At 36.7% G+C, this 11,776-nt stretch overlaps 1 protein-coding gene across 1 annotated transcript; it reads right to left on the bottom strand.

Moving 5' to 3' along the window:
- Positions 1–1,019: 1,019 nt before the first annotated feature.
- On the bottom strand, positions 1,020–4,630 carry LOC110616339. Its single transcript, XM_021758733.2, has 4 exons — positions 4,178–4,630; positions 2,790–2,892; positions 1,742–1,903; positions 1,020–1,460 (listed from the first exon to the last, which is right to left on the bottom strand). The coding sequence occupies exons 1-4, from the start codon at positions 4,441–4,443 to the stop codon at positions 1,293–1,295; spliced, it is 699 nt and encodes a 232-aa protein (XP_021614425.1). The 5' UTR covers positions 4,444–4,630; the 3' UTR covers positions 1,020–1,292.
- Positions 4,631–11,776: the final 7,146 nt, after the last annotated feature.

The raw sequence follows: 11,776 nt of genomic DNA, 5'->3' as shown, positions 1-11,776 counted from the left end.
ATGTACACCCAAAATTAAACAATCAAAACAAGCGAGCACACACCAATCCCAAGCTAAGAAAACTATCACCATCTCCTCTTCTTCCTCTTCAGGCTTTGCTTGTGAACTTTCCTTATCCTCAATTTCCTCGTCGCTCTCTTTCACGATATAGCTCTTCTGCAATACCTCAAAATATACTGGATATTGACACGTGGAGAATTAAAAACACAAACAGAAAACAATTGATTGGAAGAAGAGGATTTCACAATGGGGTTCGCTTGGTGGTGGACCTAAATGCCGAAGTGGCTATTTGGGAGGAAGCAGGTGAGGTCAGGAGTGAAGAAACTGTTATGGGTATTTTAGTCTTTTAATTAAAATTAACGGTGATTTAACTGAAAATCTAACGAGAGGGACTAATGGCATAGTTTTTAAAAATCACAGTAACTAAATTGAAGGTTTTTTAAAATAGAGGAACGAAAAGTTGCATTTCACTAAACCAGAGGGACTAAATTGCAGTTTACCCTAAATTATAATCTTTCCGTTTTGACAATTTTTTAAAAATTTTGATTTTTTTTAAAACTAAAATTTTTCAAATTTTAAAATATTTTATTTCAAATAAAAGTATTATTTAAAAAAAGAATCAAGTAAATTAAATTGCTGCGAAATTTTTAATTTCAAAGTAAATTTGAAACAGACGGCAGTTCGATTTTGATTTCCTAAACTTTTAATCGAAGCATCGGCTCTAACCCTGGTCCAGCTCAAACAGTCCCACATCACGCAAGGGCTATTAAGACCCATTTTTCATCCTTTCATTAGAACTAGGTACCGCATGCTACTTCATTAATTATAAAGGAATAGAACGTTGTAATTATAGTAAACTCACATTAAAACAATAATTTTTTTTTTAAAAAAAAAAGCGATATCCTCTATTTAGAATTACAAATTTATAAAAATTCAATTTAATCATTTACTTTCCATATTTAAAAATGCAAAGTTGAATTTTTTTTAACTTAAAAAAAAAATTATTTCAAAAAATAAACTAAAATAAAATATGCAAATACTCATTTGAATTCTTTTCTTATAAATGACATATGCTTTTCATGAATCTTTAGTTCTGAATAGCAAGCAGCACACTGGTAGAATACGTTACCCGCTTCATGGCCTCCAAACCACTATTCACTTGGTCGGAAGCCAGAACTCAGCAGTAACATCATCTCTGTTTTCAACTACTGAAAAAGTTTATTGCATCAACACAAATTCAACACCAGTAGTACAGACTTTTTCTTCTGATGATATAAATTGCAATGAGCTATTCACAGTAAATAATGCAATTTCTCCCCAATTTTGCCCTTCTTTGCTTTAATCAGTGGATCAATGATACTTCTCCAGCCTTTATAATCCAAGGCTGAGCCAGAATCAGGCAATGCGAAGCCATTGACATAGAAAGTAGGCGTGCCAAATACTCCTCTTGAAGCACTATACTGTATCACAAACAGATATCGAACATCAACAAAGGGAAGACTTATGATAAGTTGACTGTATGGCTTGCAAAATTTTGTGAAAGGAAATGACGTGTCCCAAGATGAAACAGCAAAACACAATAAAGGAACACAAGTATTTTAAGCTATTGTCTTGCTAGTTTCCAGCTTTGCTAGAAGCTTATTAACATAGGCCATTCTTATTGGTGTTATAAGCAGCAGGAAAAACAATTCAGGTGAGTGGCAACATTCGACCTCATTAATTTAATTGAATCTCATCTTACCTTGAAGGAAACCCTTGTTTTAAGATCAGTTTTTCTGTCATTAAAGCCAGATTCAATTGCAGAATAATAAGAGTTCCCAACTGCTGCGGTGGCAAATTTCACTATTTCTTTTACGACTGAAGCTCTTGATAAGTTGCGTGTCTGAGCATTATAGAATCTCTCCTGATTAGCACAGAAATTGTCAGTCCGTATGCCGAAATTTGAATTGTTGCAACAAAAAACTATAATTCACCTAATTGGAACTAAAAGAAACTTTCACTAATTAAAACTAACAGATGGACAGTGTGATAGTGGTAGTAGATAAATTAGGCACCTTCAACCTCAAACAGAATCTGGAAGTAGCAAAAGTAAACGCCTTCAACCTCAAAAACATGGAATCAAATACCAGCCATTATGTAACGTAATGGCCGTTGTGTAATGGAATTTTGGGGGCTGTTACCCATTTAACCGTTGTTTACAGGCCCCCACAGTTTGTAGGTGTAACGGCTGTTACACAAGGGTAACAGCTGTTACTTAACAGCAACGGCCATTACCAATAATTTGACTTTTTAAGATTTTATGGTTTACATAATTATTTTAGCTATAAATTAAGTAATGATAATGATGTTTAAGAATTATAGATTTATATCCTTTAATTGACATATTATGCTTACTTGTATCCACCAATATCCATTCATTTCATGAATTTCGCAGTTTTTTCAAAAAAAATTGCATACCGCCAGGCCGTTACTGTTGCATTACAGCTGTTATACATCTGTTTCTGTTAAACATGACCATATTTTAAAACCATGCTAAAAAATGCATGTATAAAAATGAAAAAGACAAAAGCATGTGGTGATATATTCCCTCTATATTTTAGTGTTTCAGAATATCACAATGTTTAAGCATATCATAAAAGAGACTAAGAGCTGGCATGGCCCATAGGAATGAAATGAATGGCTAAAATGTTCAGTTTGTTACATAACAATCAATTTCCCCTTCTTTAGATAGAAAAAGCAATTGTCATTCCATAACTTGAGACATAGACCACAAACATTGAGATTCTAACCTGATGCTCATAGAACCGCTCTAGCAAGGGGAATGTAGAAGAAGTGTTCAGAATATTTGCAATATGCAAAGCACGAGAAGCAACAAAAGCATTATCATGGTACCTGCAATTTCCAGAAGGAACTTTATCAAATCATTTCAAGAAAAAGATGTTCAGCATATGTCAAAAAGCTAAATGAGATTATTCATTTTCAGTTACAGAGCACACACAAATTCCACATGCCACAGGAAGAGAGAGAGAACAAATTTCCAACATCTTATAGTTCTCTATATTCTTTGAGTCAGAGTCAATTACATAACAAATTGGGATGGAACAGAGTTAACTTGGATTTCCAAATTGCAATGGAAATAGCAATGTCCACTGCACATAAGACTATGTGCGAAACACAAATTTACATCCTGTACTATTTCATTTTAGCCTATTAAACTCCTGAACTAAAATTATAACCTTTCAAATACCTAAACTTACCTAAATCACAGCAATTAAACACAAATTAACCATATAATTTATGTTTTGTAAAAGTAGTCAGGAATAATTCGACTTAGTGCTAATTGTACTCGAAATTTTGCTAATCGGGCTCCAAATTTTCATAAAATAATAAAATTACTCTTAATTAGCTTTGTCAATTTATAAAAAATCAGAATATAATCAACAAAATTTAAAGTCCAATCAACAATATATGCGATCAATTTTTACTTCTTTCCACTAAATTATAGATACTATGACTAATTGGTATTTAATTATTATAATTTTTATAAGTTTAAGTGTTAAATAGGTTAAGCTTTTAGTTAAGGTTTATTCTAATTAGCATATGGGTGTAAATATATATTTAGCCTAAGACATCGTGCAAAATTGGAGAATCCATTGGCCCATGTGGAGTGATACAAATCAAGCACCATCTTGAGAAATCATAAAAACTTTTCAAATGTCAAATGCTACCAGCATCTCACAAGAATATTTAACCCCTTATTAAGTGCTTAACAGTCTAATTCATTTTTGCACATAAGTCTAAACTATTTAGTGCACAAAGAAGAACAAACAAGGAAATAGCAAAATGATTCTCTAAACATGGCTATCACTTGATCTCTGTTCTTTCTAATTACAGATTCATACATTCAAAACCAATCATAACCAGGGAATCTTCAACAAAAAGAACCCAACTGAGACTCTGTACTATCTTTTCCCACTTATTCCTAAACAATCCCTTATTATTTCGTATCGAAGCATCAATTCCCACTTTGCTTATCTCTATGAACCGCAACCACGAATTGGGTATAGCTTTTTTTTCTTTAATTTTTATTTTTCAGAGTCAATCAAAACTAAATTAAAAAAAAAGAATCAAATTCACAAAAGGAAAAAGTCTAATTGGAATAGAAAGAAATACTAACGGCAACGGAAGTAGGTGAACAACGAGCGAAGTGCGAGACCCATAATAATGAAGAGCCTGTTTGAGAGGAGGCCATGAGTCTCTGCTATCGGGGCATACAGGATCATAGAAGGCTTCAATCAAGATGGAATCGGCGTCACCTAGGCTATTCTCGTAAATGAACCCATCGTACCTTGCAGGTGGCAGTGTCTGGGCATGTGGGTTCCTTGTAAACACACTGATAAGACAGAAGAACAATATCAGAATTGGGAGTTGTGGTCTTTGCATCTTTCCTTCTTCTTCTTCTTCTCTGCGTCAGTAAAGTCCTTGGGTTGAGCTTTAATTAATGGATGAGTGATGGAGATGGATGAAGACCCGCCAATCGTCGAAAATTCCTGTTGAAAAGGTTGAAAGGATGAGAGAAAGTGCAACGTCCTTTAATGTACTGAGCCAATATTCTGCGCTAAATACAATTGGAAAATTTACTAGTTTTTTTCTTTTTTGAGCGATGGAAAATTTACTAGTTAGTTTGCTATGGCGTGCTTTTCCCTCTGGCAAAATATGTCATGACAACTCATTTTTAAAAATATATTAAAATACTCTTAATATTTTAAAAAATATATTATTTTTTTTTTAATTTCAGCGATTAAATGTTTTATTATTTAAATTATATAATTTAAAATAAAAATATTTATTTATTAGTTTTTCATGTTGAAATCATCATAAATGTTTTATAATATTTAATTATTAAAATTAATAAAAAAATAATTAATATATTTTTTAAAATATTAAAAAAATTTTGTATATAACAAGATAATTAATATTTTTTGGTTTGAACAAGTCTTTTCTATAAAGTATAAATTTATTTTTACTCCTAAAACCTTGGAGCAGGAGGTAGTTATCATCTATTATATATAGTTTTAGGTGTTTATTTTAAGCTATAAAAAATCTTTTTAAGTATGTAGACTTTATCTTTTTGACTTTCAACTAGGAAATCTTCAGATTAATGGACATAAATCTCATTCTGAGGTAAATCACTAAAAAAAAGAGACTTCATATCAAAATGAAATACTATCCAGCCATGTTGAGCTACAAGTGATAAAACTAATATGAATGTATCAAGTTTAGCCACGGGAGCAAAGATGTCCCCAGCTTATCGAGAATAACCTTTAACTACCATTCTTTCTTTATGCTTAAAAACAGAACTATTAGATTTTAATTTGGCTCTATAAACCCACTTAACACCATTGGTATTTTTGCCTTTTGATTTTGTAGTGAGCTCCCATGTTTGATTTTTCTCAATTATAGTAATCTCATTCCTCATAGCTGTCATTCTTCAAATTGTGAAGTTTCATCATAAGTAGATGATTTTGAACTTACAAAACTACATCCCTTATAAATTTCACACAAGGATCTCATCTTCAAGACTGGTGAATTATGTTCTAAATCATCAAGTTCTTCATTAGAAATTGAAGAACTTGGAATTTTAACTTATAAAATTTATGACTTCGCTATCCTTTGAGAAACTTTTGGATCATACTCAATTTGATTTGAGTCAAAATCTCAAAAAGAAGTTTCATCAAATTTGACATCCCTACAAACCATTATTTTTTTTTTTTGTTTGAATGTTATAAATTCTCTAACCTTTGAATTGAACAACATATCCAAGAAAAGTTATAACTTCAGTCTTTTCATCTAACTTAGTTCTTTTAGCATCTAGAATAAATGTATAACACAAAGACCTAATTAGTTCATTTTTTGATGTACAAGGAATAAAAATCGAACTATCTAGAAATTAAAATTATTGAAATTTAAAATTGAACTATATTAATCATATCAAAAATTTAAATCAAGTCGAATCGATTCAATTCCAAAAGTATCCAATAGTGAAAACATTGATCAACAAAGTTGATATTAGTGCCATATTTGGTTGACATATTGATGTTGGCATAGTGTACAACTATCGTTGTTATTGCCAATCAATTTCAAATACTTATTCATTTTATAACATAAGTATAAAAGATTAGAAGTACAAATCTTAAAATTACAAATAAAATAAAGTATATGTTTTTTTTAATAAAAAAAATAAAGTTCATGCTTAAAATGTTAAAAGTGTGAAATTTTAAAAAGTATATAAAAAATTATAGGGGGAGAGGAAGTGAGCGACAAAGGATACGAAAAGCGGAAAAGATGTGGGGAGAGAGAGACAGTGAGGCATGAAAGAGTCGCACTAGTTTTATCTTTTCACTAGTTTTATCTCACTGCAGGTCACCTCGGTTCCTCAGATTCGATCCTACACAGGTGGACTCAAATGAGGGACCAAACAAACTCTAATATGACTCTAAACAACTCCCAAAACCCCCCTAAAATATCATAAAACATGCATGAAAAAACAAGCAAAGGAAGACTGGGCAGGGGACTTTCGGCGGCAGATTCAGCGGCTGAAGGTCCCTACCGATCCGAAAGTCAGGCAATTTCGGGGGCAAGGTTCGACGGCCGAAAGTCCTCCACAGATCCGAAAGTCACAACCTTCGGGGGCAGGTTCGACCACTGAACCTGCCAGGGGAGGCAATTTTGGTCGCCTAAACTCACCCCCGAAGGTTGTGACATTCGGATCTGTGGAGGACTTTTGGCGGCAGGTTCGGCAACCGAAACTCTCCTCCAGAGCCGAAAGTCCCAACTTTCGGGAGCGAGTTTAGGCGACCAAAACTGCCTCCCCTGGCAGGTTCCGCGGCCGAACCTGCCCCTGAAGGTTGTGACTTTCGGATCTGTGGAGGACTTTTGGCCGCCGAACCTTGCCCTTGAAAGTGCCTGACTTTCGGATCGGTAGGGACCTTCGGCCGCCGAACCTGCCGCCGAAAGTCCCCTGCCCAGCTTTCCTTTGCTTGTTTTTCCATGCATATTTTATGATGTTTTAGGGGGGTTTTTGGAAAGTTGTTTAGAGTCATGTTAGAGTTTGTTTGATCCCTCATTTGAGTCCACATGTGTAGGATCGGACCTGAGGAACCGAGGTGACCTGCAGTGAGATAGCTGCTTCAGAGTCAGTCCAGTATTAGGCAGAGGTGAGTAGAACATAACTTCTTTTATTTTCAAAGCATTCAAACTTTTAAGTATGTTCATGCATCATGATATGTAATAGGTTGTTTGCATTAGAATTCACGAATATGACGCATTGCATAATTTGCTGTTGATGTGGATGGATATTGGATGACCCACTAGCCCTCGATATGATGTGATATGATATGATATGTAAGTTCAGGTCGAGGCCCATGCTACGCCCCTAGCACGATTGGTTATGTTATATTATGTTATGTTAAGAAAAAGTTCAAGACGAGGCCCATTCTACGCCCTTGGTACGGTTGGATATGTAGAGGGTTATTGGTGACAAGTCCATCTATGATGTGAATTATTTGTGATGTGATGCATTTCATGATGACATATGTTTAATGAATCGTTTTTACTGTTCTGCTCATTGGGCTTTAGTAGCTCACCCCTCTCCCCTAACCCCCCAGGTTTGCAGGATCAGAGATAGCTCAGGGAGTCAGCAAGGGTAATGGCTATGGCTATGTTATGTAATAGTCTAGTAGTGGACATGAAATGTAAAATTATGTAATGTAAAGTAATGTAATAAGGATTAGCATTGTGCTTGGCCCTAATGTTTATTTTAAATCCCTATTGTACATGATCTTTATGTAAATGTATTAATGATGAGATATGTTGAACCAGACTTAATATATGAGATGTTGATCCAACTGGAGCATTTGATGAGGGGTCTAGTAAGGGGTTTTATGTATACAGTTATGATGCATGCACAAGTCAAGCTTGGTATATGAAAAGTTTAAGTTTTTATGGAAATGTATGATCATGTATGGGATTTTATCAGGTGTACAGGATGTATAGTAGGCTTGCTACGGTCCCAGCGACCTTAAGTCGATCTGGATCCTAACGTCGGTAGCGGTCCGGTTTCTGGGTCATTACACTTGTGGCGTGTTCGGCACCTTGGGTGCCGAACATGCCACGCTGGAAGCCACGGGAGCAGTGTCACCTGCTCCCGTGGCATGGATCACCTTGTTCGACACTTATAGTGTCGAACAAGCTCAATGTAAGCACAGTTTGACACCCATGGTGTCGAACTTGCTTTTGTTCGACACCATGGGTGTCGAACCAGCGTGTTCGGCAGTATGACTGCCGAATACGCTGGGTTGACACGCAGGATCTGAAAATATTTTTGGATTCTGCATGATTTGAAAATTATTTTTTTAAATATGCATGATTTGAAAAATTGCTCAAGAATACTCATAGGGCTACAAAAATCATTATGGATAAATTCTAATTTTTCTTTGGCTCTCCAAGTCTGATTTATAGGAAAAGAGTCTCTATATGTGCATTTTCTCAAGTTGACAGTGTCATCCCCGGCTTGAGTCCGGCATCGGAATTCCTGTAGTTCGGTGGAATCTCGAGTGTCGGAACCCTCGAGAAGGGTAAGACATATGTTTTCATGTGTTTTAAGAGTTTTAAGTGTTTTAAAGTGTTAAAGGAAATGAGTGTTGCAAGAAAAGCAACAAGGGAGAAATGCAAAGGTTCGACCGCCGAAGGTCACTTTCGGCCACCGAACATTGCATGGTTTCGGATTCACGTTCGGCTGCCGAAGGTGGTCTGGCCAGCCACCTATAAAAGGGCCAAGGGTCGTTGGAAGGAGGATATTTCTCCTCCACTTGCAGCCAGAGGTGAGTTCCAGCCCCTCCCAAGTTGACTTTCATGTTTTACATGTTTTTCACCAAATCTTTCAAAGGTTTTAAGAGTTTTGGTGTGTTTTGAAGGTTTTGAGCAAACATAGTAAGTTTTGAAGCTTGGAGCTTTGGAAGAGGTTTTCTCCCTATCTCCACGTTAGGATCACTCATCCTCAAGTTCTGAAGGAGGTAAGGGTTGATCCTGAACTTCTTTGATGGTTTTTGAAGGTTTTATGGGAGTTGGATGGGTAGTATGCATGATTAGGTTTAGGTGAGGTTTTGGGAGATGTTTATGTTCAAGCATGTGAAGTGTTGTTTGATGTGTTTGTTTGAGGTTTTAGGAGCGTTTTAGACCTCTTTATGCATGTTTTATGGTATGTGCTAGTTGGGAGTAGTTGATATGCATGTTGGGTAACTTTTGGGGGAGTTCTGTATGAAACAGAGCAGGGTTCTGTCCACTGGACAAATCCAGGTTCGGCCGCCGAAGGAAGGTTCGGCCGCCGAACCCCTTGTGGAGGCAGTTTCGGCTGCCAAAGCTTGCCTCCGAACATTTGGACTTTCGTCTCTGGAGGCAAGGTTCGGCCGCCGAAAGTGCCGCCGAAAGTGCCCTGGCCAGCCTTCTTTTGCATGTTTTATGTGATTATTTTAGGATCTTTTAGAGGGCTTTTGGGGAGTTTCTTAGAGATGTTCTTGAGTTAGTTTGGTCCCTCATTTGAGTCCACCTGTGTAGGAACGGACCAGAGGAATCAGGGAAGTCAGCAGTGAGCACTGTTTCTGACCCTGCAGAGTTAGTTCAGAGTTTACCAGAGGTGAGTGGAACTTCTCTTTTCAGAACTAAACTGCTTTAGCATGTGGCATGCATCATGATGACTATAGTAGGTTGATTGCACTAGTTTCACGAATATGGTGCATTGCATTGCATAATACGATGTATATGAGATGGATGGACCAAGGCGACCCCAATAGCCCTAACTCTGTGTAAGACCTGGCCGGGCTAAGCAGCCTTCTGTAGGTAAGACCTGGCTAGGCCAGGCAGCAGATTATCGTAAGACCTGGCTGGGCCAGGCGAGCAGAGTTTGTAAGACCTGGCCGGGCCAGGCAAATTAAGGTTGTAAGACTTGGCTAGGCTAGGCATCCTCCCAGTGGGAATTTTGGTGGTCATGTCTATCCTTGAGATGAAATGTCTGTGATGTGATGCATTCCATGAGATCATGTTTTAATACCATGTTTTATAGTTCTACTCATTGGGCTTGTATAGCTCATCCCTCTCCCCTAATCCCAGTTGTGCAGGTTCAGAGTTCAGAGGGGGCCTCCCAGTGGGAATTTTGGTGGTCATGTCTATCCTTGAGATGAAATGTCTGTGATGTGAAGCATTCCATGAGATCATGTTTTAATACCATGTTTTATAGTTCTACTCATTGGGCTTGTATAGCTCATCCCTCTCCCCTAATCCCAGTTGTGCAGGTTCAGAGTTCAGAGGGGAGTTCAGCAGAGTATGGAAGAAGAAGAGTTATGTAATAGATAGTGTGGACATGTCATTGTAAAGAGATAGTGTACAGAGTAGAGACTTGTGCTTGACTTATAAGAGTTGTAATCCCTTTGTGTGTACACATGATCAGTATTTTATTTGCGGTGTATGTTTATGAGTTGTATGTGTTTATGAGAAAACCAGGCTTAACAATATGAGGAATATTCGCCTAGAGTGGGGATATAATAGCAGAGATACAGTGCATGCACAGGTTAAGCCCTGGAGGAAAGAAAAGTTTTCATGGTTTGACAGAAAATATATGATCATGTATGGGATTTCACAGGTACACAGACAGTATAGCAGACTTACTACGGGTCCCGGCGACCTTAAGTCGATCTGGATCCTAGTGCCGGTAGCAGTTCGGTTTCCGGGCTGTTACAGACAGGTACCACACACTTCACTACATAAGCTAACTTCAGGCATATCCCTTATCATTTCTTTAGAATGCAAAAATTGAAGAAATTTCATATTGTAGTGACCAAATCTCTTATGCCAAATCCAAGAGTCATCAGTTTAGCACTATAAGAGCATTCTAAAAATAAATCTCAAGGAAAGCTATTTCCAATCATATTAGCTTTAGCAATTTCAACATCATCAGGATTATAAATAGTGCACATCTTGCTTCTAAAGAGTAAATTATAGTTCTTATGAAGCATTTTGGCAGCGCTCAAGAGACTTTGTGTTAATGTAGGTATGTAAAATACATCTGAAAGAAGCTTTATACCTTTTGTGGTATGGAAAGATATAGAACTATTATAAGTTATAGAAAGTAAATATGTTAATATAGGAAGTAAATATTGATAGATGGGTCAGTTGCTTAATCCTAGGGATTGTATAATCATAGACTTGATTTTCCTTCCTATTTAGATACCCTCTCTCATGTATAAATAGATTGTAATCTCTATTGTGAAATACAACAAATATTATCCTTCTACATGGTATCAGAGCCTTTCTCGTAGAGATTTAATTTTTCTCTCCCGTCAAAGTTTTTTTAAGAAAAAAAAAAATTTTTTTGGAGACTTAGGGCTCTGTTTATTTGGGTTACCCATAACGGGTAATATTTGGATCTCACCATCGCTGGAATCGCTACATCGTTCCCTTGTCAGATCTGAGGTTTATTTGCCGTTCGGGTTTTGGGGGAGGTGTTTTTATCGGTACTGTTCATCGGAACTGTTCACGGGTACTGTTCATCGGAACTGTTCACGGGTACTGTTCACGAGTACTGTTCACGTGGTACTGTTCACGCCGGGTACTGTTTTCTGATTCTGTGTTTCTTTTGTTGCTGTCGTTTTGGGTTTGTTGTCATGGTTGAAGTGAAAACCGCCACCGTAACTGATGTGATTCCTATGATGACTAAAATCAC

Source organism: Manihot esculenta, chromosome 5 (genome assembly GCF_001659605.2).
Source record: "Manihot esculenta cultivar AM560-2 chromosome 5, M.esculenta_v8, whole genome shotgun sequence".
Classification (NCBI taxonomy): domain Eukaryota; kingdom Viridiplantae; phylum Streptophyta; class Magnoliopsida; order Malpighiales; family Euphorbiaceae; genus Manihot; species Manihot esculenta.
Note: the sequence above shows the minus strand (reverse complement) of the source record. Positions and strands in the feature narration are given on the sequence as shown.

Coding starts and splice junctions, on each gene's coding strand:
- LOC110616339 (XM_021758733.2), bottom strand. CDS start 4,443: ATGCAAAGACCACAACTCCCAATTCTGATATTGTTCTTCTGTCTTATC. Junction 1,904..2,789: donor AGCGGTTCTATGAGCATCAG/GTTAGAATCTCA, acceptor TGTGCTAATCAG/GAGAGATTCTATAATGCTCA. Junction 1,461..1,741: donor AAACAAGGGTTTCCTTCAAG/GTAAGATGAGAT, acceptor TTTGTGATACAG/TATAGTGCTTCAAGAGGAGT.